General features: G+C 58.2%; 1 protein-coding gene across 1 annotated transcript; it reads left to right on the top strand.

The window, feature by feature from the left end:
• The first annotated feature begins 445 nt into the window (after positions 1 to 445).
• GLTP (glycolipid transfer protein) lies at positions 446 to 23,295 on the top strand. The gene is made up of 5 exons (XM_079762861.1): positions 446 to 741; positions 16,862 to 16,920; positions 17,892 to 18,025; positions 20,210 to 20,360; positions 22,203 to 23,295. Exons 1-5 carry the CDS (start codon positions 639 to 641, stop codon positions 22,383 to 22,385), a joined length of 630 nt encoding a protein of 209 aa, XP_079618987.1. The 5' UTR covers positions 446 to 638; the 3' UTR covers positions 22,386 to 23,295.
• Positions 23,296 to 27,886: the final 4,591 nt, after the last annotated feature.

Here is a 27,886-nt window from a genome sequence, read left to right as displayed (position 1 = left end):
GATCCTTGTCGGACAAGCATCGTCTCCCCGCTGGTTGGAGCTAAAAGGATGTGACCCCATGAGTCCCGCAGGTCCTCGGCTGTAGGGCAGGCTGTGCGGGACCCGGCGTCCTGAGGGTGCGGCTGGGTCGGGCTGTGGCCTGGGCTGCTGTGGGCGGAGAGTTATCCGGGGCAGCGCCGCGCCCCCAGCAGCGGGGACCCAGCCCCCCGGGGGCGGCGGGAGACACACCTGGACGAGGCGCACCCGGGCGCACCGGGACCCACCCGTTCGCGCGCTTCCGCGCGGGGGCTGACCGGTCCCGCCCCCCGACCAATGGAGGCGCGGAGACCCGCGGAGACGGGCGCCCATTGGGCAGGCTGGCACGGCGGCCGGCGCGGATTGGGCGCGGGCGGGCGGGGCGGGGCCGCGCGGCGGGCACCTTAGCCCTCGGCCGGCGGGCGGCGCTCAGCGCTCGGCTCCGCGGGCGGGCGCGGCGGGCGGAAGTGGCGACGCTGGCGTCCCCGGAGTCGGCGGCGGGCGGCAGTGACGGCCCTGGCGCCGGCGGCAGTGACGGCCCCGGCGCGGACGGCGGCGGCCGGGGGGGCGGCGTGGACGCCCGCGGCGCCGGCTGGGGCATCACCGCCGGCCTCGACCCCGAAATGGCGCTGCTGGCCGAGCACCTGCTGAAGCCGCTGCCCGCGGACAAGCAGATCGAGACCGGGCCCTTCCTGGAGGCGGTGTCCCACCTGCCGCCCTTCTTCGGTGAGCCTGGCCCAGCCGAGCCCGAGCTGGGCGGGGGGAGGGCAGCCGAGGACCCCGCACCGCCCTGCCCAGTCCCGTCCCCCGGGCCCCGACCCCTTTCTCCACGCACCCCCATGCGCCCCATTCCGGCCGCTGACCACCTTCCCCTCGTGTCACATCCTCCCCCCTCTCCCCGGGGGTCCTCAACCCTCCGTCTCCCCCCACACTCCAGTCTCAGCTCCAGACAGCCATCCCTGCCTCTCCCCAGACACCTCACATTCCACCGTACCCACCAGGGGACCCCCATGCTCCACTCCCCGGGGCTCCCCGACTGTCCATTTCCCCAAACACCCCTTTCTCTTCCACGTCCCCGGTTCTGCAGTCCCCCGTCTCCCGGAAGCCTCCCGCCGCTTCTCCCTCAAATTCCTCTACCCCGCATTCTGCACCCCATCATTCCCTCCCTTTTAGAATGGCTGTCAACTCCCTCCCTTTTCCGTAAATTCTCCCAGCCCCTCCCGCGGGGGACCCGTGAACCCTTCATCCCACAGCATGCCCCCATTCCAGACCAAAGACCCCCTCCCCCCTCCACACACACACTCCAAGGCAGGAAGCTGGGCAGGGTGAGGAGGGGCGTTTTGAAAATGAGTCACAAAACTGGAGGCCTCCTTTCTAGGGGAACCACCTGAAGTTTTTTCTCCATTTAGAACAGAGGTGGGGACTGGGGGTGGGGGCTGCCTTGTGGGGTGATGTCAGACCCAGGGTGCTGGGCTTGGGCTGTAAAGGAGACCCCTCCCCCGGCTGTCATACTCAGGAAGGTCTCAGCAGCTGGGAGGCAGTCCCTAAGCCAATGCCAGCCTCCTTCCCACCTCCCTCAGCCCAGCCCAGGCCTGGATGGAAAATGGGAAATAGAAGACAGTGCCGGTGCCCCGGCCCTTTGCGGTCAGGTCCTGGGCACAGGGTGTAACCCGAGCCCCTGCTTTCTCCCCTTCCATGCGGACCTGCCCTGTGCCCTGACCTGTGAGTTCACTTGGTGGCCTGGTAGGAGGACACCAGTGCCCAGGGCAGAGTCCACTGAACCCTACCAATGACAGAACCCTAACACTGAGACTGAAGAGATTTGGCTCCCGGGCGGTCACTTGACCGCCAGTGGGGACCAGGGCTCATTGGGGGCAGTAGTTCCTACAGTGGCGTGAGCTCTGGGGTGGTTGTGGTTGCCTGGAGTTGGGCCTCAGTGTCCCCATCTGTGAAATGGGGGTGCTGATCTCCAGGGGTAGCGGCCGGAGTAAAGGAAGTGGTGTGTGTAAACCGTGTGGCCTTAGTGCCAAGATCTTCGCTGGGCGGGTGCGGGTGTTATTATTTAAGTTCCTGGAGCCAGTTTTGGCTCCTTCATGTAGTAAGTAGATGATTAATCACGGTTTGAACCAGGTTAATGGCCTGGTTTGTATGGTCCTCAGACCCGTGGCCATCGCTGCCTCCCCGGTGTCAGGACAGTGCCTGGCACATCGTAGGTCTCCGTTGGTGCTAAATGCACAGAGCTCTCTCCTTGTCGGCACACGGGGTGGCCGTAGCCCTGAGTCTCCAGGCTGAGGTCCGGGAGGTAGCCGGCCTCGCGTGGAGGAGTTGTTCGTGCCTGGGACAGTCCCCCATTTGGTTCTGTGGACATTTGCAGGACAGCAGCCTGCCCCCGACAAGGATCCAGCATCTGTTTAAGCTCGTGGTTCCCAACGGAGGGCGGGGGAAGGTGCGACGAGTTGCTGTTGGCATCTAGTGGGGAGAGGTGAGGGATGGTGCGAACCACCTACAGTGCACAGGACAGCCCCCCCCCACCCCCCGGGGCAAAGACCTGATCCAGCCCAATGGTAGCAGTGCCCGGATGGAGAACCTGAGGCAGCCCTGAGGCCTTTTCCGCCCTTACCTCGGCAAGGTTGCCCATAGTTCTGCACATGGGAGTCCCGTCATTGGATGCGATTACCCGGCTGGTTTTAGAGGAAAGGGGGTGGATGGTGGCAGCTGGAGCCAGCAGGGAGCTGGTGCCAGGGCTGAAGAGCACCCTCCTCCCTCTCCCCGATCTCAAAGGACCCTTGTCTTGGCTGCGAGTCACGTGCCGTGCCCGTCACATCTGTGGACAGAAGCGCCATTTACACAGAAGCCTCGGGGCTGGCCTAGGAGGATAATGCTCAGCATCTAAAAAAGTGACAATCCACTGTGAGCCGTTATGCTCTTCTGGGGAGAAGTTCTCCTGAGGTTCAAGTTTTAAGAGGGTGCTCCCACCGATGGCCTTTCTCTAGGGCTCAGGGGTCGAGTGAGACCGCGGTCAGTTCTAACACAGGGGCTTTGTCTAGACCGTGGGAGTGTCTGGTCACCTGGTGATGTGGGTGGCGCGTGTGGCTCCTGATGGAGGCGGTCTGGGGTAATGGACGCCGGAAGTCTGGAAGGCATGGCCGTGGCCGCTCCCTCCCAGTCGGGGTGTCTGTCTGCGGCACTGCTGACCTTGGGGCCGGACCGTTTTCTGTGACGGGGCTCCCGCGCTTTGTGAGGTGTTTAGCAGCATCCCTGACCTCCGGCTACTCGATGCCAGGAGTACCTCTACCCAAGTTGTGACAACCAAAAATATCTGTAAGGAGACAGAATCACCCCTGGGTGAGAGCCATTGCTCTCGGTACAGATACAGCTTTGGGCTGAAAGCTGTGTTTTTAAAAAGTATGTAATTTTGCAAGGGAGATCTGTTTCTCGAAGGAAAATTGAACAGGAAGAAATGATCAGTGGAAAGCGCCCTGTCGTTTATTGAGCACTTACTATGTGCTCAGTATTCCGGGTGGAGTAGTTCACTTAGTCCTCTGGCGGCCTTGTGAGGAGGGCTTTTCAAGGCGAGAATCTCTGCTGACATTTCAGAGTGTTTGGTTTTCCCCCCGAGTCTCGTTGTTTATCGATCTCCAAGGGAGAATGTATCAGCTGCTTCTCCACCTAACACTGTAGCGTGGCCATCTTTCCGTGTCAATCATCTTTTTCATAGCGGCTGAGCATTCCCTCTGACTGTGGCCACAGTTCATTCGACCAGTCCCCTGCTGTTGGAAAATCACATTGCTTCTCACGTTTTGCTCTGTTAAACAACGCTACAGTGAACATCCTCGTATTTATTTCTCTGCATACTTCTTTTGTTATTTCTAATTTTCAGAAGTGAAGTTAATAGAGCACCATATTTCTTCCCCCCCCCCCACCCCCCCGTTTCTGATCTGGGCACTACCAGGGGCACTTACTGCCCAAGTCAGTGAATCAAGACCAGCAGATTCTCTCCGAGAACTCTAGCACACCAGGACAATAGCTGTCAAGATGTGACTCTAGTCTCGGGAGAGCACCATATTTCTTAAGGCTCCGTGGGTGCAGTCTGTGGTAGGGCTGGCTGGCTGGGCGGATGCTGATGCTCTGGGCGCAGGTCAGATGTGACTCAGAGCATCTCGGGCCAGCCCTTCCTCCTTATCTGTGGGCTGAATCGCTCCAGCCAGTTTGTTCATCTTTCTCCACCTTGACCCCGTAATTGGATCTCATCTCTGACGATCAGCTTGCCACTGACTTCTGTGAGGCCTGCTCGCTCATCTTTTAGGTCAGTTTTCCAGCTGTTCTAGAGCATTGCCCGTTGGCAGGCGGAGGAAGGGCAGAGAGGAAGTGAGAGACTTAGATGCCATTTAGTCTTGTCACCACCTCCCCCGGCTAGAAGCCTCAATGGCTCCCTGTTGCCCCGACTTGGAACCTGTGTTGCAGCCATTTCCCACCAGAGGTCCAGGCCAGCCCTGCCTCTGGAGCCTGGCACAGCACATCGCGGGCCCACCACCTGCATTTTGCCTGGCTGGGTTCCCCTTGTCCTTCAGCAATCAGCTAAGGGCCCCTCACCCAGGAAGTCTCTCCCGAAGCCCAGACTCCATGGCGCCTGTCACGTGCAGAGACTTGGAGCTATTTCAGTGCCTGGATTCCGAGTGAAGGCCTTTGGTTCCACTTCCATGTTTTCTGGGTTCTTCCTAAAAGTGTTTTGCTTTTCCCTTTCTAAATTACAATACATGACCAAATTATAATACATCATTCATAGCCTGTGCCTACGGCAGACATTATTAATCAATCACGATACAGTTTTCCCCTTCAAGTCCAGATACAGACTTGGTGTCTTCCTTCCTTCCTTCCTTCCTTCCTTCCTTCCTTCCTTCCTTCCTTCCTTCCTTCCTTCCTTTCTTTCTTTCTTTCTTTCTTTCTTTCTTTCTAATATATTTCTTATTGATTTCAGAGAGGAAGGGAGAGGGAGAGAAAGACAGAAACATTAATGATGAGAGAGGATCATTGATTGGCTGCCTCCTGCATGCCCCCTACTCGGGATCAAGCCCGCAACCCAGGCATGTGCCCCTGGCCGGAATCGAACCTGGGACCCCTCAGTCCGCAGGCTGACGCTCTATCCACTGAGCCAAGCCGGCTAGGGCTTTTCTTTTCTTTTTTAAAATATATTTTTATTGATTGCAGAGAGGAAGGGAGAGGGAGAGAGAGATAGAAACATCAATGATGAGAGAGAATCATCGATCCACTTCCTCCTGCACGACCCCCACTGGGGATTGAGCCCACAACCTGGGCATGTGCCCTGACCAAAAATCAAATCGTGACCTCCTGGTTCATAGGTCAATACTCAACCACTGAGCCAGGCTGGGCTTGGTGTCTTAACACAACCACTCTGGGTCAATTAGAGTTTTTTGTTGTCACTGTTAATCTTCCCCTGAGGATATTTTTTCCATTCATTTTTAGAGAGAGTGAAAGGGAGGGGAGGGGGGAGAGAGGGAGAGAGAGAGAAACATTGATGTGAGAGAGACACATCGAGTGGTTGCCTCCCGCACGCACCATGGCTGGGGCCAAGGATTGAACCCAAGACCCTTCAGTGTGCAGCCCGACACAAACCACTGAGCCACCGGCCAGGGCAGGCCAATTAGAGTTGATGCATGAGAGGACACCTGTTAGCTCCCACTGTTCAGGGAGAAACCGAAGATGCAGGAGCTGAAGGTAATGTGTTTGACCTCTCAGTTCTTGAGATCGGAATTCCAGGAGCATTTTTCTTCATTCAGGCCTCTTGGCTTAATTAAATGGATGCCCATTGAATTGGTCGGTCCAGGTATCTGGCACTCAATTAGTCCTAGAATAATCCCCAAAAGAATGGTTTTCCATCCCTTTGGTTCCGTGCTTGCTCTATTTTGGGGGACCAATGGCAGCCCGAAGCACACCATCATCTGATCTTACAGCCAAGAAACAGAGGCCAGAGAGGTTAGGGGAGTTGCCCAGGGTCACACAGCCGTGAGTGACCATAGAGCCAGACTAGACCTCCGGCCTCTGGACTCCTTATGAGTGCTGTGCCCTTGTGCCTGCCTGCTGCCCTGCCTTCCGGTCTGGCAGAGGAGGAGACCCTGTGGAGCCAGCCTGCTTGGTGACTGAACACTTGTGTTGCCACCACGGCGACGTGACCAACATGCTGGGAGCACGGACCAGACACGCAAGTTTCTTCTGAGGCGTGTGCTTCATAATTGGCCTGCGGAGCTGGGCCCACATCCTGCTTACTGGAACTCACGTTGGAGTGCCTGGGTGTGGAAGTCACCAGTGCGTCGGCCCCTTTAATTGGCACATTGCGTTAGCCCCTGGGCACAGCCCAGCCGCACCCCCTGGTCTGTGGGTAAGCAGTTCCCCTTGCCTGCCCTAGCCGGTTTGGCTAATGCATGGAGCGTCGCCCCATGGCCTGAAGGGTCCTAGGTTCGAGTCCAGTCAAGGGTACATTCCTCGGTTGCAGGCTCCATCCCAGCCCTGGTCAGGGTGTGTGCGGCCGGCAACCAATGGATGTGTCTCTCTCCCATCGATGTTTCTCTCTCTCTGCCTCTCCTCCTCCCTTCCACTCTCTCTAAAATAACCAATGGAAACATATCCTCGGGTGAGGATTAACAAAAGAAAGGTTCCCACACTCCATTTCAACAAGCACCTTCCAGTGACATCTGTGCCATGTTTTTGTTTTTAAATTTATACAAATACCTGTTCGTTTTGTTTTTTATACAGAATATCCTAGGAAAGAGAAACAAACGACATTAGCCCTCTCTCTAGAGCAGGTCAGTCGTCATTTCGGTTGGTGTTGGTTGAGCGCTGGAGTCTGCCGCGGGTGTAGACTGCTCCTGGGAGGGAGGCTGCAGCAGGAAGAAGCAGGTGGTGGTGGGCGCAGAAGCCGAGCGCACGCTTTCGCCATGGGAAGCTGCCGCAGATGCCTGCCGTCAGCTGGAGGTGCACTCGCGAGTGCGTGAGGGCTCGTTAGCCTTTGGGGCACCTGCTGTGTGCCCGATGCCACGCGGGTGCTTCGCGCTCAGACCTCAGTGGCAGCAGACGAGAGGGCTGCTGCTGGCCCCGCTGTGTTCGCCTGGCCGTCGGGGACAGCCCGTGAGGGGCTGCTTTGAGTCTCAGTGGGAGAAGCCACTTTGAACTGGGTCTGCTGTCCGCTGCAGTCGGTGCTCGAGCACCTGAGGTGAAAGAAACGTGGGTGTGGGCATGAAGCTGAGCCAAACTGAAGTCCTGGGCCGGTGGGGCCAGAGCTGTGTCCACCCCCTTCTCGCTCCGGGCCTTCCGTGAAGCAGGGCCTCCCGGGGGGTGGAGTGACCTCCCGGAGTGATGTGGGTGCTCGGTGCCCAGAATCACTCCATTCTTGCTCAGGTGGGACAGGGGCCTCGGGGCGTTAGAAACGGCCCCCTGGCCACGCAGCCCTTGGGAAAGCACCTTGCGGGAGGCTGCCTCTGGGTCTGTGACCAGCTGCCCCCGAGCTGCCTGGCTGCTGACGTCTGAGGCCCGCTCGGCGCCCTCCTCTGTCATAGCCAAAGGCGCCGTCTGCACTGTCCCCCCGTGATGGGGATTAGATCCCCTGGCCCTCTGCTGAGGACAGCCTGGTGCTGAGGTCAGGGGCCGAGGTCAGGGGCTGAGGTCAGGGGCTGAGGACAGCCTGGTCCTGAGGTCAGGGGCCGAGGTCAGGGGCTGAGGACAGCCTGGTTCTGAGGTCAGGGGCTGAGGTCAGGGGCCGAGGTCCGGCCGCTCCTTCCGGAGGGAAAAGATGGAGAAGCAGGAGGGAAACCGCTTGCTAGGTCAGCCCCTGCCTCTGGTCCTCACCTGTGTGGGTCCACGCCAGCGCTGCCGGGAGAGCGGTGCCCTGTGGATCCCTCAGGGCGGGGGCCGGCGCTCAGGGCGCAGCAGTGTGCCTGGCAGAGCAGAGGTGCCCAGCCAGTGCCGAGCTGAAAGGAATGGAAAGAATGCCGGTCAAGGGGCTTTCTAGAATATGGGTGTGACTCCTGTCATCGCTCGTGCAGTCCCTGTTTTGAGCGGTTCCGTGCGTCAAACGTGGAACCGGCCGATACCGCATTTCCAGCCCTATCCTGGCTCACGAATTAGAAGGAATCGGCACCATTCTGTAGACGAAGAAGCTGAGGTTCAGAGTGGTGAGGGGTCACCAGGTCACACAGCTGGAAAGTGGCCCCCCCCCCCCCCCCCGGCTTTGAAGCCGCTGGCCCTCAGCCAGGGAGCCGCACACGCCAAGGGGCCGGGAGTCTCCCGAGACGGACAGGCAGGCCTCTGTGTTGAGTGCGGACACGGCCTGTCAGTGAGCTGATTAGAATGGAAGGGGGCTCTGGCCTTGGGTTTCATTATTTCAGTTTCAAACCGGCCTGGGCGGGTGTTAACTCCTGTTGTTACATTCTTCCAGTGCTACTTGTATCCGGGCCTTTTTAATTTCCTTTTAGTTGTTGCGGTGTTAACTGTATCCGAGCTTGTAAAAGTCGTTACAGCGCATCAGTCCTCTCCAGGGTCCCATAAGCCCGCTCTGCTCTGCGGTCAGGCAGCCAATCAGGCGCCCGTGTTGAGAAAGCACTCACTTCCCGCACCGCGGTTCCCCGGCTTCCTGTCCCCCGCCCCAGAGAGAGCGCTCTTTGTAATGGCCTGGAATACATGTGAAGTCATAGTTTTATGACGAGGATTCCTGCTCATTTTACTCACACCGGCCCATCAGTCAGCACCACTTTCTCGCTCCGCCTCTCTGCCCGCCCTCCCGCTCCTTTTCTTAATCACTGGAATCATACTTCTCTAGATTTCCTCTAAACAAACGCTTTGCCTGTTGAGAAAGATGAAAATGATGATAAAACTTATAATAATCATAACCACAACAAGCATAACGAATACCTTCTTTTTAATTGAACATCTTAGCGGCCAGAAACTGCTTAGCCCTTAGTTTGTAGACTCTCCTGTAACCACGATCCTATGAGGTGGGGCCCATTTTTAACCTCTTTTTATAAAGAGGACGCTGGAGCTCAGAGGGTAATTTCTCCCAGGCCACAGCAGGCAGAGAAGGCATTTCCACTGCGTTCCCAACGCAAGGCTGGTTTTTGCCAAAAGGGGCGGCTGTGGACAAAGGGAGTTGGCATGTCATGGAGGCGATTTTTAAAAAAAATATATCTTTATTGATTTCAGAGAGGAAAGGATAGGGAGAGAGAGATAGAGATAGAAACATCGATGAGAGAGAATCATCGATCAACCGCCTCCTGCACGCCTCCCCCTGGGGGTCGAACCCGCAACCTGGGCATGTGCCCTTGACCAGAATCGAATCCGGGACCCTTCAGTCCGCAGGCCGGCACTCTATCCACTGACCCAAATCGGCCAGGGCAGGAGGCGGTTTTTAAAAGCAACACTTTAGAATGTTTTGTGAACATTCTTTCCTCTTTAGAGGGTGGAATTTAGAGGAGGCCTTGGTTCTAGGAAGGCGGGCAGTCTCAGGGCTCTTGTCCTTCAAAGTAGGCCTTACTGCAAACTGAGCCATGGGGTGTGCACGTGCCCGCACGCACACGCACACGCGGCACCCCACACACAGCACCCCCACACCCGCAGGTAATGAATGATTCATCTCCACCAGCTGTAATCTGAGTGCCTCCCATTATGATCCCTGTAACCCAGGACTGTAGAGATAACCTGCCCCCCGCCACACCCCCCCATGTCTAACAGTGGAACCTTATGAGCCAGCTATTGAAAAATAAACGTTGAATTTGAAATGGAACCTCCCCAAGCCAGACTCCTACGGCGTGCCCCGGTATCCTGGTCCTTGGTGAAACGAGTCGTCGGGGTGGGCTTAGGTGTCCGATCCTGAGTCACAGGCTGAACGTGAAGCTGCGTGTGTTAAAAGCGGCCGCTCTGTGTTTCAAAATGAAGACTGTTCCTGAGATGCAGCGGGAGGGGCGGGAACGGACCCAGTTAGCTGCCCAGGGTGAGGACACCACCCGCTGTAAGAGGTGCTGTCTGAGGGGCAGGCTGAGGGGCAGGCTGAGGGTTCCAGATGTGTGTGGTCTGGCTCAGAGCGAGATGGCCGTGCTTCCCAACGCTGTCGAAGCCGGAAAGAGGAAGTGAGTGATTCTGTGTGGCGTGTGCTGACTGCCCGCTCCCGGGGAATCCCGCTCCCGGGCAGTCCCGCCGCCTGGGCTGCAGCAGAGACCCCAGCAGGAAGTGCCGGGGTCCCCGTCCAGCGGAGCTGTCAGAGGTCAGAGGTCGGAGCTGTCAGAGGTCGGGCTGTCAGAGGTCGGGCTGTCAGAGGTCGGAGCTGTCAGAGGTCGGGCTGTCAGAGGTCGGAGCTGTCAGAGGTCGGGCTGTCAGAGGTCGGGCTGTCAGAGGTCGGGCTGTCAGAGGTCGGAGCTGTCAGAGGTCGGGCTGTCAGAGGTCGGAGCTGTCAGAGGTCGGGCTGTCAGAGGTCGGAGCTGTCAGAGGTCGGAGCTGTAGTCAGAGGTAGGAGCTGTCAGTCAGAGGTCGGAGCTGTCAGAGGTCGGAGCTGTCAGAGGTCGGGCTGTCAGAGGTCGGAGCTGTCAGAGGTCGGGCTGTCAGAGGTCGGAGCTGTCAGAGGTCGGGCTGTCAGAGGTCGGAGCTGTCAGAGGTTGGAGCTGTAGTCAGAGGTCGGAGCTGTCAGAGGTCGGGCTGTCAGAGGTCGGGCTGTCAGAGGTCGGAGCTGTCAGTCAGAGGTCAGAGCTGTCAGAGGTCGGAGCTGTCAGAGGTCGGGCTGTCAGAGGTCGGAGCTGTCAGAGGTCGGGCTGTCAGAGGTCGGAGCTGTCAGAGGTTGGAGCTGTAGTCAGAGGTCGGAGCTGTCAGAGGTCGGGCTGTCAGAGGTCGGGCTGTCAGAGGTCGGAGCTGTCAGTCAGAGGTCAGAGCTGTCAGAGGTCGGAGCTGTCAGAGGTCGGGCTGTCAGAGGTCGGAGCTGTCAGAGGTCGGGCTGTCAGAGGTTGGGCTGTCAGAGGTTGGGCTGTCAGAGGTCGGGCTGTCAGAGGTCAGAGCTGTCAGAGGTCGGAGCTGTCAGAGGTCGGAGCTTGTCAGTCAGAGGTCGTCCCCAAATGCTCGCTCGAGCGGCCTGTCTCCCCTTATTGGCGGGTGACAGTTACTTGTTTTCCAAGTCTCTAGCGGAATCCAAGCAGGAGGCAGTGCCGCCACCTGTCAGAGGAGGTTTTATTTTATTTTTTATTAAATTTATTGGGTGACATTGGTTAATAGGATCATGTAGGTTTCAAGTGTACATTTCTAAGGAGGAGTTTTTTAAAAATGATGCAGCCTGGCCGGCGTGACTCAGGGGCTGAGCGCTGACCTATGGACCAGGAGTCACAGTTCGATTCCCAGTCCGGGCACACGCCAGGCTGTGGGCTCGATCCCCAGTGCGGGGCGTGCAGGAGGCAGGCAGCCGATCAGTCATTCTCTCTCATCATTGATGTTTCTCTCTCTCTCCCCCTTCCTCTCCAAAATCAATAAAAATATATTTAAAAAATGATGCAAAGCTCTACTAAGAACCTGAAGACGTGCTGTGTAAAGCCATGTAGTGACGTCGCTGGGCCACGCCTTTATCAGAGGCCGTGTTTTCGCCGGTGGCCTGTTTAGAAACCCACAGATGCCTCCTGTACCAACGCAGAGACTTTTTGTTCCATTCCGATGGGTTGTGCTAGAGAAGGCGGAGTGTGCATAGGTTTGGTAGGTGGAAGAGATTGGTTTTGATTTTATTTTTAGTATTGAGATTGGGTCTCCATGTGCTCTGTGAATGGCCTGTCTGTCCGATAGGCCTGGTTTTTTACTGGCGTGAGAGCTCTTTACAGTACCAGAGGCGATGGATCGCGGGCCGTGCGGCTCGTTACACTGCCAACCCTGCCCCCACCGGGGTGCTGTTGGGCTTTGACTGGTGAGGGGGCTTCTCCACATGAGTTTCTGGGTTTTCCAGTCCGATTTCTTGATCTTCTTCTTATGCCTCCTGGTGGAGCCGCGGCCTTAGGAAAACCTCCGTGCTCAGCAAACATGCTCCAGAGAACCCAGGCCGGCCGTGCGCAGCCTCTGCGCCTCTGAGCGTTGGTTCTGTGAAGATGAGAGCGTCGTGTCTGGTTTTTCTTTTGTTTTCTGTTTTTACTTTGTTTGTCTTTGACACATCTTCCTCCTTCCTGGGGGTAAGAGGAGGATTAGAAAACCCTCCAAGCCCAGCCCCCTCCCTCCCTCCCTCCTGGCGGCTCTGGGTGGCGTTTTAAAGGCCTGTTTTGCTGACGATAAAAAAAACAAGTCTGGGGAACCAACCGTAAAACTGGTAAAACAAGAAAGGTGACGTTGGGCAGGGCCTGGGCAGGGCCGCATTCTGTGGGAAGGGAAGGCTGGGGAATCTGCTGGAACTGTCGCTCTGGTCACGCTCCATGCACGCCGCCCGCAGCAGGGCCAGCTGAGTTCAAACTACTGGACAGGCCCGTGTGCTTGGGATGAACATCACCTTCCGGTTTTCCTGGCAGAGCCCCCCGCCTCCCTTTTGTTGACCTCACACCGATGGGGGCACTCTGGGAAGAGAGGCCAGGAGGCCGTGGGACCGGCCTGGGCTCCCGCGGTGGGACCCGGCAGGTCACTTGGCGTTTCTGGGCTCGGCGGCCTCGACGGCGCCAAAGACAAGCACAGGCCCAGAACCTTCGGCGGGTCGCGTTGAGACAGGCGTGAGCCCAGCTGCTCCGAGCACCTCCTGTTTGCACAGCACCTCTGGGCTGTGGCAAGGAGGGCTGAGCCCAGCGCGGGTACGTCCCTGTCCACAGTTGCATCAGAGCCGAGATTCGAACCCAGAACCGGCCGACTGTGGTGCACTGCACCGCTTCCCCCAGTCACGTGGCTCATGTGCCGATGCTCCCAGCTGACGTCACATGCACATGTATGTGTACAGAGAGGTGCCTCCCTGTCCCGCATGGAGGGGAATTCCGGGGTACTTTCCTGCCTCTCCCGCCCCCCACTCCCACCTCTGTCCTGCTCCCCTCCCAGCTCCAGAAATACACCTTAGTCCCCACATCCCCACCGCACACTTGAGCAGAAGCTCTGTCCCTGTGTGGTGGCCACGGCATAATAACAGCTACTGGCCGGCTCCCGCTGACCACGGCGCGTCCTGGACTACGCAGCGCACTGTCAGGAAAACAAAACACAAACGCCTTGCCCCAGCTGGTTTGGCTCAGTGGATAGAGCGTCAGCCTGCGGACTAAGGGTCCCAGGTTCAATATGTACCCGGCTTGCGGGCTCGATCCCCAGTAGGGGGTGTGCAGGAGCAACCGATCCATGATCCGCTCTCATCATTGGTGTTTCTATCTCTCTCCCTCTCCCTTCCTCTCTGAAATCCATAAAAATACAGTAAAAGAAAGAAAGAAAGGAAATCAGCAGGTAGCAGTCAGCGTCGTGGCCTGGGCCTGAGCACTCGCGATGCACAGGTGGGGGCCCCCCACGCCCCCTCGCAGCAGCCCTCGGGGAGTCCCACTAGTGTCCTCATCACAGACAGGGAGGCAGAGGGCCAAGCCCCCCCTCCCCCCATTGCCTCGGCCGCCTTGATTGCATGGGTGTTCGGAACCAGTGCTTCAGGTCAGTCTGAACTGCGAGAAACTGCCTGGCAGGAACTACGCCCTTAGATTCACGTTTTTCCCAATCTGCTCACCCATTCATGCCACAGATGCCATCTAAGCACCCACTGGGGTCCAGCTCGGTGCCAGCACCTGGGATGCAGCGGGCACCAAGGTGACCCGGTCCCCGCCCTCTCACAGCGCAAGTCCATGGGACACATGGCCGGCAAGCAGTTACACGTGTAACTGCCATCGCTGTGACACCCCGTGGACTCGGAGAAAAAGCAGGAGGAAGAAGTATGGCTTTCATGAGCAGAAAAAAATCCTGATACTTTTCCCGACATCCTTTATAATAAAAGGCTAATATGCAAATTGACTGAACAGCGGAACGACCAGTTGCTATGATGTGCACTGACCAGCAGGGGGCAGACACTCAATGCAGGAGCTGCCCCCTGGTGGTCAGTTTGCTCCCACAGCGAGAGGGCACAGGCCAGGCTGAGGGACACCCCCCTTCCCCAAGTGCACGAATTTTGTGCACCGGGCCTCTAGTTTCATATAAACCTTTTTAACATACAACAAAAGTTGAAAGAATTTTACAGTGAAGACTCCTACACCTGCTGCCTGGCTTCTACCATTACTGTCTTACTGCCCTCACACCTACGGCCATCTGCCCGCCCACCTGCTGTCTCGGACCCTGCACTTTGAAGGGGAGGATGTGACGCCATCGGCTGGAGCTGAGAGCAGCCGCCCTCTGGAAGGGCTGGGTCCCCACCTGGCCCGTCACACCCCGGCCTGGCCCCCGGGCTGCACCGTCAAGAGGGGAGTCGTGGCTGGCGGAGGCGATCTTGGCTCCCTTGCATGATTGTTTACATTTCTTATTGATTCCAGAGGGGAAGGGATAGAAACATCGATGATGGGAGAGAATCATCGGCCGGCTGCCTCCTGCACGCCCCCTACCGGGGATCGAGCCTGCAGCCCGGGCACGTGCTCTGACTGGGAATCGAACCGTCCCTATGACCTCCTGGTTCAGAGGTCGACGCTCCCCCTCAGCCCCTCCGGCCGGGCTCCCTCCATTGTTCTGGAAGCCTAGGACGCGCTGTCCTGTGGGAGCCAGCAGTAAGTGAGGACACAGCCCCGGGCCAGCGGGCCGCACGACCTCCCAGGTTGGCCTCTGCAGGATGGGGTCCGTGACACGTCAGGCGAGATCCCAGGGCAGGAGTCGCTGGCGACGTCATGGCAGCGCTTAGCAGGCCCGTCCCGGGGGCCAGAGTGCCCAGGGTTAGATGCTCAGCCCTGCAGCCCAGCACCTCGGGGCAGCTCCCCGTGCCATCCTGGGCAGGCTCCAGCGACGGTGTGTCTGCTCCCCCAGGCCCGAGAGACGGGCCCAGTCGCTGAGGGGGGAGGGCTCACCGCTCAGCCTGAGGGTTCTGTGCCCAGAGCCCCAGTCCTGATGGGGCCTCAGGAAGAAGGCAAGTAGAGGTGTTAGGGGCGAGGCTGAGTGTGAGGTGGGACCTGGGAGCTTCCACGCACAGCTGGGTGACGCCTGTGGCGTTTGCTGGCCCGTGGGACGGACCCTAGTTACAATACAGTCACCAAAGTGATCAAAGTCCATTCATTGCGCGCGCACGCCCTGGGCACTCTGCTAAGCAATTCAACGCACGATTTTTAATCCCAACAACAAGCCTGTGAAGTAAGTACGATGACTGCCCCGTTCGCCATGTGAGGAAGCGAGGCACGCAGGCGAGGAGACGGCTCCGTGGGGAGTGGTCGGGCCAGGAGTCAAGCTTGGTGTGTCTGGATCCCTCACCCACCTTCTTTCCGTTGGGTGTGGAGTATTTCACTTACAGTGTCCAATACCGTTTCTCAGTACACCTCTTTTGACTAGTAATAGCTGCGATTAGAATGTTCCAGATGGCCGGCCAGGTGTGCTGGGTCACCTTGGATGGCATTTGGCCTGCAGACGTCCCTCCGCCAGCCCTCTGCTCCCTGCACTCAGTTGGTGTGCCCACCAAGGCCCCTGCCTGGCCCGGGGCAGGGGACATGGGCCCCGGTGTTTTCCTCCTGTGGGTTTGGTACCCACGGTGGCCTGCCCGGGCATCTTTGTCCCCTGGGCTCTGGGCTCAGCTTGAGCAGGTGTGTTCAGGCTCTGAGGGTGAAGTCCGCACTGAGCCTGCCCAGCGGAGAGCTGGCCATTCCCCGTATGGTTCCTCTGTGCCGAGCCCTTAGCAGGGAGCTCTGACCTGGGGGGGCGGGTGTCTCTGATCCCCGTGCCAGCCTGCCAAGTGGGTCACAAAGGAGGGGAAGGAGCAGGCGCAGGCCACAGGCTGCTCACATTTCATGCGGAGCCTGGAGTTCAGGCACGGCCAGTTTCCAGGCTTACATCTCGTTAACTCACCTACTTTAGGGTGCTCCGTTGTTTTATGAGCTGCCAAGAAATGAAAGATACGTCCAGTTAAGAACATCTTCTGATTCCAAAGGTGAACACCAAGTGTCTTGGAAGTGGACTGTTTTCAGTCATCCTCGGAGCGCCTCTGTGATCGGTTCTGTTGCTCCATTTGCTAGATGGGAAGTTGAGGCTCAGAGGGAAAGGGATACTCACCCACGCCAGAGCGTGCAGCGTAGTGTCACGGCCACGTTCATGGTCTGTTACGTGACTGATGCCGCTGCTGGCGTGTTCTCCTGGGCTTTTATGCAGAGTCTCCGGACCGTGGAGACTCGTTTCTTCCTTATAAGCTGGCGAATGAGAAGGACTTTAATAAACCTGGTCCCTCTTCTCCCACCTCATGACTCCTCAGTCTGCCTCCTGGCCAGCTGGTTCATTAGCAGTGATCCGCCTTGTTGGCCAAGATGTTGGCCAAGATGGGTAGCTGTCCAATACGGTCGCCACGGGCCACAGGTGGCTATTTAAATTCAAAGGAATGAGAGGTAAACATCTCAAGTGCTCAGTGGCCACGTGTGGCCTGCATGGCAGATCCAGAGCGGGTCCATCGTTGCAGAGGGTCTGTGGGAGACGCTGCTGTGGTGTGGAGGGTGCTGTGGACAGAAGGGGTTGCATTTTAAAGGCTCTCACAAGTCCTGCAGCAGGAAAGTGGTCTCACCTGGAGCCCAGCATGCCAGATTACCTGCCCAGGAGCCTTTTTAACACCTGAAAACAGCTCTGCCTCTCCCTTAACACATCAAGTGCCACCCCTCCTGTCCGCAGGCCTCCTGACCCTCGGGAATCTAAACCTCTCTCGTTTTCTCCCCAGATTGCCTCGGGTCCCCAGTGTTTACGCCCATCAAGGCGGACATCAGCGGTAACATCACGGTACGTGTCGCGCTGGCAGCTGCGACCCTGGTACCCGCCTCGGGAATCTAAGCCTGCCCGTCACCGGGCCGCTCCCTGCCGCCAGCTCCCAGGCTGAGGGCTGGGAAGGAGACCTGCAGGACGGGCGTGGCCCCTAGCTCCTCCGAGTCGGACGCAGGCTCTTGTGCAGTCATGCCTCCTAGTCCCAGCCTGAACGGGACCACAGGCGGACCCTGCTGGTTCCTATATCCGCTCCCCAAATAACTGACCTCAGAAGCCCATGGTGCCTGGGCCCGGCCCTCCCTTCCTCAGTCCTGGGAGTTCAGGGCACTGAGGGTCCGTGTAGGGCCTGGCCGCGGGCTTGGCTGCCCTGCACTATCTCATCTCTTCATCCCAGCAGCCTTTGAGGCTGGCTCTGTTGTCATCCCCATTTTACCGATGAGGAAGCTCAGAGAGGTTGAAGGACTCAGCTGAGGTCACACAGCAAGGACATGGCAGAGGTGGGATTCAGGCCCAAACTGCCGGCTCCACTCAGAGCCTTGTTTCCGGACATCTTTGAACCCTCAGAGCATATTCTACTTGTCCACACGGTGAAACTTCAGACACTGTGTCTGAGGTGCTGTCCGCCGTGGTTGGAGAATGTGGCCTCTGGTGCCAGCTTGTGCAGGACCCCGCTGCCATGCCAGGCAGACAGGAACCCGCTGTGTCACCGTGGGCACCTCACTGCCCCTCTGAGCCTCAGTTTCCCCATCTGCAATTTGGGGTAATGACAGCGCCACATGAGGCTTGCTGTGAGCATCAAAGAAGGCAGCGCTCAGGGGGGTGGCTCAGGCAATGGGGCATCCCGGGTTCCTGTCGCACACGCCCCATCGCCGTTCTCGGCACTGGTGGGAGGAGAGCGAGGCCCGGTGGGTGCTCCCCCCCACAGCGTGCCAGCCGCTTGTCTGTGGGGACAGCTTTTCCAAGGAGAAACCCCGTGTGCTCCCTTTCAGAAAATCAAAGCTGTGTACAACACCGACCCGGCCAAGTTCCGGACCCTGCAGAACATCCTGGAGGCGGAGAAGGAAATGTATGGAGCAGAGTGGCCCAAAGTGGGGGCCACACTGGCGCTGATGTGGCTGAAAAGGTGATGAGCCGGGGTGGCAGGCTATGGCTGTGAGTCCTGGGCCCGCCCCGCCCGGGACAGCCACCCACCCTGCCGCGGCCCTCGGGCCCGCCCCGCCCGGGACAGCCACCCACCCTGCCGCGGCCCGCGGGCCCGCCCAGCCCGGGACAGCCACCCACCCTGCTGCGGCCCGCGGGCCCGCCCAGCCCGGGACAGCCACCCACCCTGCCGCGGCCCGCGGGCCCGCCCAGCCCGGGACAGCCACCCACCCTGCCGCGGCCCGCGGGCCCGCCCCGCCCGGGACAGCCACCCACCCTGCTGCGGCCCGCGGGCCCGCCCGGCGGGAAGGAGGTCACTCGTCTCCCTCACCTGTGCTGAGCTGGCTCGTGGCTGCTGAAAAGCACCCAGGGCTGAGGGCTGCCTGCTGGCGTCGCTCCCCGTCCCGAGCGTCAGGGGAGAGCAGGCCGCACACAGCTGGGCGTTTGCTGAGCTCTTTTTCAAAAAATATATTTTTATTGATTTCAGAGAGGAAGGGAGAGGGAGAGAGATAGAAAGATCGATGATGAGAGAGAATCATCGATCGGCTACCTCCTGCATGCCCCCTGCTGGGGATCGAGCCTGCAACCCCGGCAAGTGCCCTGACCGGGAATTGAACCTCCTGGTTCTGGGTTGATGCTCAACCACTGAGCCACACCGGCCGGGCGTCGTGCTGAGCTCGATGGGCCCTGTCCGTACTTCACGTGCTGTGCGTTGGGAGTGGTGTGATCCCAGCTCACAGAGGAGGCCGCAGGGCAGGCTTGGGACCGAGCGGGAGATGGCCTCTCCAGGGCGGGTCATTGGTAGATTGTGGATGATGACAGCTTCTTGACAGGAATACAGCATCTCAGGGAGAAGGAACTATCTAATTTGCACAGATTCGTCCTGTGGTCTGGGGCAGCGGTTTGCCGCTCTGTTGACTAGTGAGTTTGCCGACCACTGGTCGGGGGGACGGTATCCTGATGAGGGATTTGAACTTAGATGATCTTACCGCGGAGTTGACAATGCTCGCAGCCACTACACATCTTGTCCCCATAGCAAACACTTGAATCCATATGTAGTTGTTCCCATTTTACAGATGAGGCCACCGAGGCTCAGAGAGGCCAGGCAGCTTTTTGCTCAGCTTGTGCTGCTCTCTGCCGGCCACAGAGTTCTCCTTTAGCTGTGCGAACACCAGAGCCCGCAGGGCCGTGAGCCAGGGGCCCCTCCCTGCCCCACAGACGTCCCAGGGTTGCTTCTCTCTGGGGCCTGGAGCCAGGAGGGGTGCGCCTCCCTGTCTCTGCCCAGACCCCCCACAGCCAGCTCCGCCTTCCCCCAAGCATGCGCTTCTTTGATAAAATGGAGCACGGAGAGTCTGCTTCCTGGAGGGGGTGGCCGTGTGGGCATCGGGGCAGGTGGCCTGTAACTGACCCCCAACGGCATGTGTGAGCAGTTGCTCCACCAGCTCCTCACCTTTGGTGTCATCATCCTGGAGCGAGGAAGGCCCTCGGCCCATCCATCCTCTCGCAGGATCTGGGTTTCTCAGGAGCGAAGCAGAGGGTGCTGTTGAGACCAGTGAGATGGTGTGTGTGTACATGGGTGTGGGCAGAGCCAGGCTGCCGGAGGGCGGTGCAGGAGGGTGCCAGCAAGGTGAGCACAGAGTGAGCACCTGCTGTGTGCTGTTCATGGTGCCGCGAGCAGGATGCCAATGAGATGAGGACGGACCCTCTTAGGGTCGTGGTCTGGTGGGTGGATCCTGAACGCAGGATCTCAGAGCCTGGAGCAGAGAGGTCAGGGAGGGCTCCCTGGAGGAGGGCGGCCAAGCAGTCTCCAGGGCTGATCGGGAGGTCCCAGGCAGAGCAGGCTTGGCAGAGGCAGGAGAGGCTGGCTTGTCTGCAGCTCCGTGAGGAAACGGACAAGGCAGGCCCAGACCCCACCTCCCAGCAGGGACCGTGTTCAGCAGCCACAGCCGGGCCTGGTGTCGACAAGGTGCTTGGGAGACGCTGTGTGGAGCCGGAGGTCACGTTACATGGAAGCCAGGTGTAAAGATAAAATGGGGTTGATAAGTAGCCACCTGCTTTTGTGTGCACATGTTCCCGGCTCACAGTAGGTGTTCCACTCAGCGTAGCCGGGCCTGCCGTGCGCAGGAGCGGGCGTCCTAACGGGCCTGTGTCTCCTTCCTGGGCGCAGGGGCCTCCGCTTCATCCAGGTCTTCCTGCAGAGCATCTGCGACGGGGAGCGGGACGAGAGCCACCCCAACCTCATCCGCGTCAACGCCACCAAGGCCTACGAGATGGCGCTCAAGAAGTACCACGGCTGGATCGTGCAGAAGATCTTCCAGGTGAGCCCGGAGCCCGCCTCGTCCCGGCCCTGGAGGCTCCCAGCTGTGGGGCCCACTCCTCGCCCCACCACGCCTTCCTGTGGCCCTCGGAGCCTGCGTCCGTCCCCGGGACTCAGGAAGGGCTCCCTGCCTGGGGGGCTGGTGCGCTGAGGGCCTCTCTCGGGCACTGTGCGCGGCTCCGCCTCACAGCCCCCTCCATGGCCACGCAGGCGTCACGCTCGGTGCTCGTGGCCTCGCAGGCGTCACGCTAGGTGCTCGTGGCCACGCAGACGTCACGCTCGGTGCTCGTGGCCACGCAGGCGTCACGCTAGATGTTCTGTTGAGGTGCCTCGTCCTAGGAGGCCCGATGTGGGGGGAGGGAGAAGCCCTGGCCGCGACTCTGAGGACGTCAGGGTGATGGTGGGCTGGCCTGTCGGCCCTCAGGTTCAGCCCAGCTCCTCACCCTGGGCAGGGAGGGGCAGGAGGCCCCGAGCCCGTGGGCACCGCTGAAAGGAAGCTGGCCCGCAGGCTCCTGGTGGCTCGTGTTGGGGTGACGCTGGCCGTTGTTCCCGGAAACGGGCCTCAGCACCAGCCTTGTTACCTGAGGGCCCGGGGGCGCCAGCTGAGAGGCCCTCGGGTGCCGCACGCTGTCACTGGCCGCCCTGCCTCATGGCCTGGCATCTCGCCCATGTCGTGGCCACCCCGCCTTCTGCAGCTCCCACCGCCCGCCCAGCCTCGTTCACAGGAGGGGCCTCATGGCTGGTCTCTCCCACACGGCACAGGCCCTGGGCGGGAAGAGCCAGTCACCAGGCGGGATGTGGACACCTCTACCTCTGGGCCACCCGCCCTGGCAGGGCTGGGACAGGGCCCCTCGCTGGGAGCCTCCCCCTCCCGCTAGGACCGCGCAGCCCCCACCTCGGTAACAGCAGCAGGTCCTGTGAGGCTGGCCAGGCAGCCGTCCATGGTGTGCAGTCTTCGCCAATGCACCATGAGGTGGGAGCGTCCTTACCCCCTTTCACAGATGAGGAAACTGATGCTCAGCGCGGTTAAGTATCTTGCTCAAGGTCACACTGAGATGCTATGACCTGACCCTCAGCATCCTTGTCTTTCAAACGGGTGTAAAGTAGGCCCTGCCGCCAAGGCTCATTGTGAAAAGGAAACGCGTTCATCTGTCTCAGGTGCTTGGCCCATGGTTCGCACTCAGTGTATCAGAACTGCTACTATTTTCATAATGACTGTTATTGTTCGTAATTTCCTCGCCCCATCCAACTCGTAGCCCTTCTGTCTGGTGGCACACTTTTCCCTCTGGCTCTGAAATTCTGTAAATTTCTGATTCTCTGACATCTTTTCAAGTGTCAGGAGGCCCTGAAATTGAGGCAAGTGTCGCCTCCTAAAGGACCAAAGAGGCCACGGATTAGCGGTCCTCTCCCTGCTCAGGAAGTGGGTTTTCCAGAGAAGCAGCTCACCTTCTCCGGCGCAGGCTCACCCAGAGGGAGCGGCTCATCCCGTGTGCCGGCCCTGTGCTGAGCACTTTGCACAACTCCCTTAGTCCGCCCGAAAGCCACCCAGTCGATGGGTGCCGGGGCCACCCGGTTTTACAGATGATGAACTGGAGGCCCAGAGAGGCTAAGTAACTTGCTCAAGGCTCACAGCTAGTCAGCGGCACAAGCTGGAGTTTGAACCCAGGTCTGTCTGTCCCCAGAGCTGGAGTCCGTCCTGCCGTCCCTCACGGGGGTAGACAGGAATAGACCTGTCCCTTTGAATGCTACAGTCAGCGCAGACCCCTGCCCAACACGGAGCCCCGCCGTGCCTGGCCTGGTGGGTCGGCCCCCTAACACTGCCGCTCCTCTCGCCCGCCCCCAGGCCGCGCTCTATGCCGCGCCCTACAAGTCCGACTTCCTGAAAGCGCTCTCCAAGGGCCAGAACGTGACGGAGGAGGAGTGCCTGGAGAAGGTCCGCCTGTTCCTGGTCAACTACACGGCCACCATTGACGTCATCTACGAGATGTACACCAAGATGAACGCCGAGCTCAACTACAAGGTGTAGGCGTGCCCGCGGCCGCACTCCCAGAAACAGACGAGCCAGAATCACTGTGAAGCAAGCTGGAGGCCGCCTGGGCTGCGTCCCCCAGAGCGACCCAGAGTCCGGCTGGGGCTGCAGGGGACGGCCCTGGTTTCTGAAAAGTCATTTTTTGGGGTTTATCCTAACAGAGCAATAAATAACCACCCTACTTCTGAATCACCTTTACTTCCACGGCAGCACAGACCGGCTGCCTTCATTTCAGTGTGATAAAAATCAGTTAATGTTGCTAATAAGTCAAGTCCTAGGGTTTTCTGTCCCCGTCCCCCCACGTGGTGCATGACCCTGGGGGAGCCCTGTCATACACCTCATTTTAAAAATGAGCATCTGGTGCAGTGATGTTTCGGATCGTGTAAGGACCACGAGGAGTCTGATTTGAAATCATACAGGATTTTTTTAAGCAGACCGCTGTGTGCCCTATGGCTGCACAGCCCAGCCTCACAGCGCTGTCAGCATAGACCCCGCTCTTTCCTACTGTCTTTTTCCAGACAGTTTTTTATAGTTGAAAACAACCAGCAAGCCTTTGATGACCTTGACCAAGGGGACTTTATTTTAAAGCTATCAGGTACGAGTAACTGAATTTGCATTCTTCTGCATAAGTATTTTCTTCAGGGACTGCCTGCCCCACCTAAGAAACTACCTATCATGTGTGTTCTCTCAGAGGGGAGACCACGAGCCCTCCCGATGCCGAGTCCCCCGGAAACACCTCGCTGCCTTAACTGTCCCTCCTGGCACTAACAAGAGCTGTATTTTGAAAGTGTTGGGGTGACTAGAGGGACCCCCAAAGAATTCATGTGTGTTAAAAACCCAATGAGGAACAATTGGTGATTTTTATGCAAACATTAAATAATTCTTAATAAATAAATCTCTATTTTGGAATCACATCTATGTGCTGTGTTAGTTCCTGAGTCGTCTTCTTCCTGGGTTAGAGGTCACAACGGGGACCAACCGTGGACCTGTTTCCTAGTGTTTGTCCTGCTGGACAGGCTAAGTGGGCGATGTATTCTCCGCCGTGCCTCCGTCCCCACCAATCCCTGTTGCGTCCCAACCCCGTGATCCATGGTTATTTGCACTTTATTATGGGTCGATGCTTTTTACTGATACTAGGGTTAGATGGAGGGGGCATGTTCGTCTTACTTAACTCCTGCTCCCACAGAGCTGGTAGTCTAGTGGCAAGATGGCCCAGTGAATCGACAGTGACCTATAGAGCGGTCAGTGCCTGAGGGGCCTTGGGGACACTGCTGAGGGGCCACCCCTGGGATGCACCAGGGAGTCAGGGCCTTGACGGAAGGGGCTAGGGAGCCTGGCCGGTGGAGGAGAAAGGGCAGGGCACTTGAAGGCAAAGGCAAAGGCCTGGTGGCTTGACCTAGAGCAGGGTGTGTGTGTGTGTGCGTGTGTGTGTCTGATATGCTACCAGGGGATTTGAACTTGACCTTGAAAATTATGAACACCTTCAAGGGTCTTGTGCACAATTCAACCGAACACCCACTTTGGAAGGCTCCCTGTGTTATGGCCAAGGGATGGGCATTTGAACTGCTTTTACTGTCTCTGGTGTCATCATGTCTTCTAACATCGCTAGTGGTAGGAATTCTCATCTTTCTAAGTTCACCTGCTCTTTAGGTGTGTGTGTGTGTGTGTGTGTGTTTAATATGCTTTTATTGATTTCAGAGAGGAAGGGAGAGGGAGAGAGAGAGAGAAACATCAATGATGAGAGAATCATTGATCAGCTGCCTCCTGCACGCCCTCCACCGGGGATCGAACCCACAACCCAGGCATGTGCCCTTGGCCGGAATTGAACCTGGGACCCTTCAGTCCACAGGCCGACGCTCTATCCACTGAGCCAAACTGCCTAGGGCTGCTCTTTAGTTCCCTCCCCCCCCCCCCCCCTTAGGTTTTCCTAGAAATATAAAATTCTGCCAACTAATTAAAAGCACTCTGGCCTGGCCGGTGTGGCTCAGTGGTTGAGTGTTGACCCATGAACCAGGAGGTCACGGTTTGATTCTGGGTCAGGGCACATACCCGCGTTGTGGGCTTGATCCCTGGTGGGGGCGTGCAGAAGGCAGCCGGTTGATGGTTCTCATTTTGTTTCTCTCTCTCTCTCCCCATCCCTTCCTCTCTGAAATCAATTAAAGTATATAAAAATAAATAGGTAAGAGAATTCTGTGTCTCCCTTTACAAACAGCTTTTCTCTGTGTGTCTGACTGAAGGAGACTGGGAATGGCGGGATTTTCTCAGGGCGGAGTGGGCTTCCAATCCCATTGCCCCGCGCCTGTTCGCTGACCACCTGCAGCTTCTGCAGGGTCCAGTAGGTGGCGCTGAAGGCGGCCCCTCCCAGCCTCCTGAGGCTCCTAAAAGGTGTGTGTGCTGGGGGAGGGGGTTACCCACCCTACTGTGTTCCAGGTGCTTTCCCCAGGCCTAAGGGAGGGCCACTGAGCACTGCTGGGGACACCTGGAGCTTCTCAAAGGGTGTCTGCGTTCTGACTTCAGGCCAGCCGCTGTGTGGAGATCACAGGTGTGTCCTGTTTTACGATTAATGACTGTGACTGTGACTGTGACTGTGACTATGGCTATGGCTGTGGCTGTGGCTATGGCTGTGACTGTGACTGTGACTATGGCTGTGACTGTGACTGTGACTGTGACTGTGGCTGTGGCTGTGGCTGTGGCTGTGACTGTGACTGTGGCTGTGGCTGTGACTGTGACTATGGCTATGGCTGTGGCTGTGGCTGTGACTGTGGCTGTGACTGTGACTATGGCTATGGCTGTGGCTGTGGCTATGGCTGTGACTGTGACTGTGACTATGGCTGTGACTGTGGCTGTGACTGTGGCTGTGGCTGTGACTGTGACTATGGCTGTGGCTGTGACTGTGACTGTGACTATGGCTATGGCTGTGGCTATGGCTGTGGCTGTGACTGTGGCTGTGACTGTGACTATGGCTATGGCTGTGGCTGTGGCTATGGCTGTGACTGTGATTGTGACTGTGACTATGGCTGTGACTGTGGCTGTGGCTGTGGCTGTGGCTGTGACTGTGGCTGTGACTGTGACTGTGACTGTGACTGTGACTATGGCTGTGGCTGTGGCTATGGCTGTGGCTGTGATTGTGACTGTGACTATGGCTGTGACTGTGGCTGTGGCTGTGGCTGTGGCTGTGACTGTGACTGTGACTGTGACTATGGCTGTGACTGTGGCTGTGACTGTGACTGTGACTGTGACTGTGACTATGGCTGTGGCTGTGGCTATGGCTGTGGCTGTGACTGTGGCTGTGACTGTGGCTATGGCTATGGCTGTGACTGTGATTGTGGCTGTGACTATGGCTGTGACTGTGGCTGTGACTGTGACTGTGGCTGTGACTGTGACTATGGCTGTGACTGTGACTGTGACTGTGACTATGGCTGTGACTGTGGCTGTGACTGTGACTGTGACTGTGACTATGACTGTGGCTGTGGCTATGGCTGTGGCTGTGACTGTGGCTGTGACTGTGACTGTGACTATGACTGTGACTGTGACTATGGCTGTGACTGTGACTGTGACTGTGACTATGGCTGTGACTGTGATTGTGACTGTGACTATGGCTGTGACTGTGGCTGTGACTGTGGCTGTGGCTGTGACTGTGGCTGTGACTGTGACTGTGACTATGACTGTGACTGTGACTGTGACTGTGACTATGGCTGTGACTGTGACTGTGACTGTGACTGTGACTATGGCTGTGGCTGTGGCTATGGCTGTGGCTGTGACTGTGGCTGTGACTGTGACTATGGCTATGGCTGTGGCTATGGCTGTGGCTGTGGCTGTGGCTGTGGCTGTGACTGTGACTGTGACTGACTATGGCTGTGACTGTGACTGTGACTGTGGCTGTGGCTGTGACTATGGCTGTGACTGTGACTGTGACTATGACTGTGACTGTGACTGTGACTGTGACTATGGCTGTGACTGTGACTGTGACTATGGCTGTGACTGTGACTGTGACTGTGACTGTGACTATGGCTGTGGCTGTGGCTATGGCTGTGGCTGTGACTGTGACTATGGCTGTGACTGTGACTATTGCTACCACTAGCACTGCTGCCATCACCAGCACCACTTAACAATTTCTAGAACATTGTAGCTGTGTGATCCAGGACAGGTCAATTGACCACTCTGAGCCTCAGTTTCTACACCTGTAAAATGGGCCAGGACCACGTCTACTTTGCAGGATTACATAAAATAATGTGTATAAAATGCCTGACCTATAGAAGATGTCGATAATTGGCTTTTATTAATATTTTTGTTTATTATGATGTTATGGCCTGCAGGGGCTCCTGATGTGGTTAAACCACAACATGCTCACTTACTCCTGTTCTTAAAGACACGGGCCCTAGCCCTAGCTGGTTTGGGTCAGTGGATAGAGCATCAGCCTGTGGACAGAAAGGTCCCGGATTTAATTCCAGTCAAGGGCACACGCCCAGGTTGCGGGCTTGATCCCCAGTGTGGGGTGTGCAGGAGGCACAGGACCTCAGGGCACCCGCTCAGCCCGCACCTAGCGCCGCCCCGCGCAGAGGCCCAGAGGCCGGCAGCCCCCACCCGGCCCGGGGGAGCGGCGGCCCCGCCAGCTTACGGGCAAGGGCGCCCCCTGGTGGGCGCGGGGAGCCGCCGCCGCGGGCCGAGCGCCGGGCAGGCTGGTGAGGAGCTGGGTGCCCGCAGGTTCCGGGAGAGCAGACGCTCCAGGGCGGGGGCGCCCTGCTCTGGAGGCTCCCACGCTCCGGGGTAACGCAGCCAGCGGGGCGGCCGAGAGCGCGGGGAGGGCGGGGACCGTCCGGAAGGGCGGAGGGAGGCCCGGCGCCAGGCCCCCGGAGCCGGTCTGAGCGGCAGGACCTGCAGGCGGCAGGCTTTGCCCACCGGGCAGCCGGTGCTCCACAGGTGGAGGCCGGGGCGGCACCCGAGGAAGGAGCCGGACCTCCGGCCTCCGAACAGGAGTTCCTCCCCCACCCACCGCTCCTGCCTCGCAGACAAGGCGCCATTGCCATGGGTCCGAGCCCCACCCCGGCCACCAGCCCCAACGCCATCGGACTCTCTGTGGATCCCATAGCGATGATGTGTCAGCGGGAATGAAGCTGGCCCAGCTGTACCTTTTTCTTTTTAATATTGATTCCAGAGGCAGAGAGAGGGGGAGAGAGAGAGAAACATCAATGATGAGAGAGGATCATTGATGAGCCTTTAGCCCCCCACTGGGGCTTGAGCCCCCAACCTGGGCTGTGCCCTTGACTGAAATCAAACCGGGGACACTTCAGTCTGCAGGCCGACGCTCTATCCACTGAGCCAAACCGGCCAGGGCCCAGCTGAACTACTTCTGAAGCTGCTGCCTCAAATGGGAAAGATTGGGGAAGGGGACTCCCTTGCAAAATGATCGCTCCAATCATTCTGACAACATGCATAGTTATTAAAACATTATTGGCTATTGCCCGGGTGGTATAGCTCAGTGGTTGAGCATTGACCCA

Source organism: Cnephaeus nilssonii, assembly GCF_951640355.1.
Source record: "Cnephaeus nilssonii genome assembly, chromosome: 22".
In the NCBI taxonomy this organism is placed as follows: domain Eukaryota; kingdom Metazoa; phylum Chordata; class Mammalia; order Chiroptera; family Vespertilionidae; genus Cnephaeus; species Cnephaeus nilssonii.
This window is presented reverse-complemented; position numbering and strand designations above follow the sequence as displayed.

Coding starts and splice junctions, on each gene's coding strand:
- GLTP (XM_079762861.1), top strand. CDS start 639: ATGGCGCTGCTGGCCGAGCACCTGCTGAAGCCGCTGCCCGCGGACAAG. Junction 742..16,861: donor CCACCTGCCGCCCTTCTTCG/GTGAGCCTGGCC, acceptor TTTTCTCCCCAG/ATTGCCTCGGGTCCCCAGTG. Junction 20,361..22,202: donor TCGTGCAGAAGATCTTCCAG/GTGAGCCCGGAG, acceptor GCCCGCCCCCAG/GCCGCGCTCTATGCCGCGCC.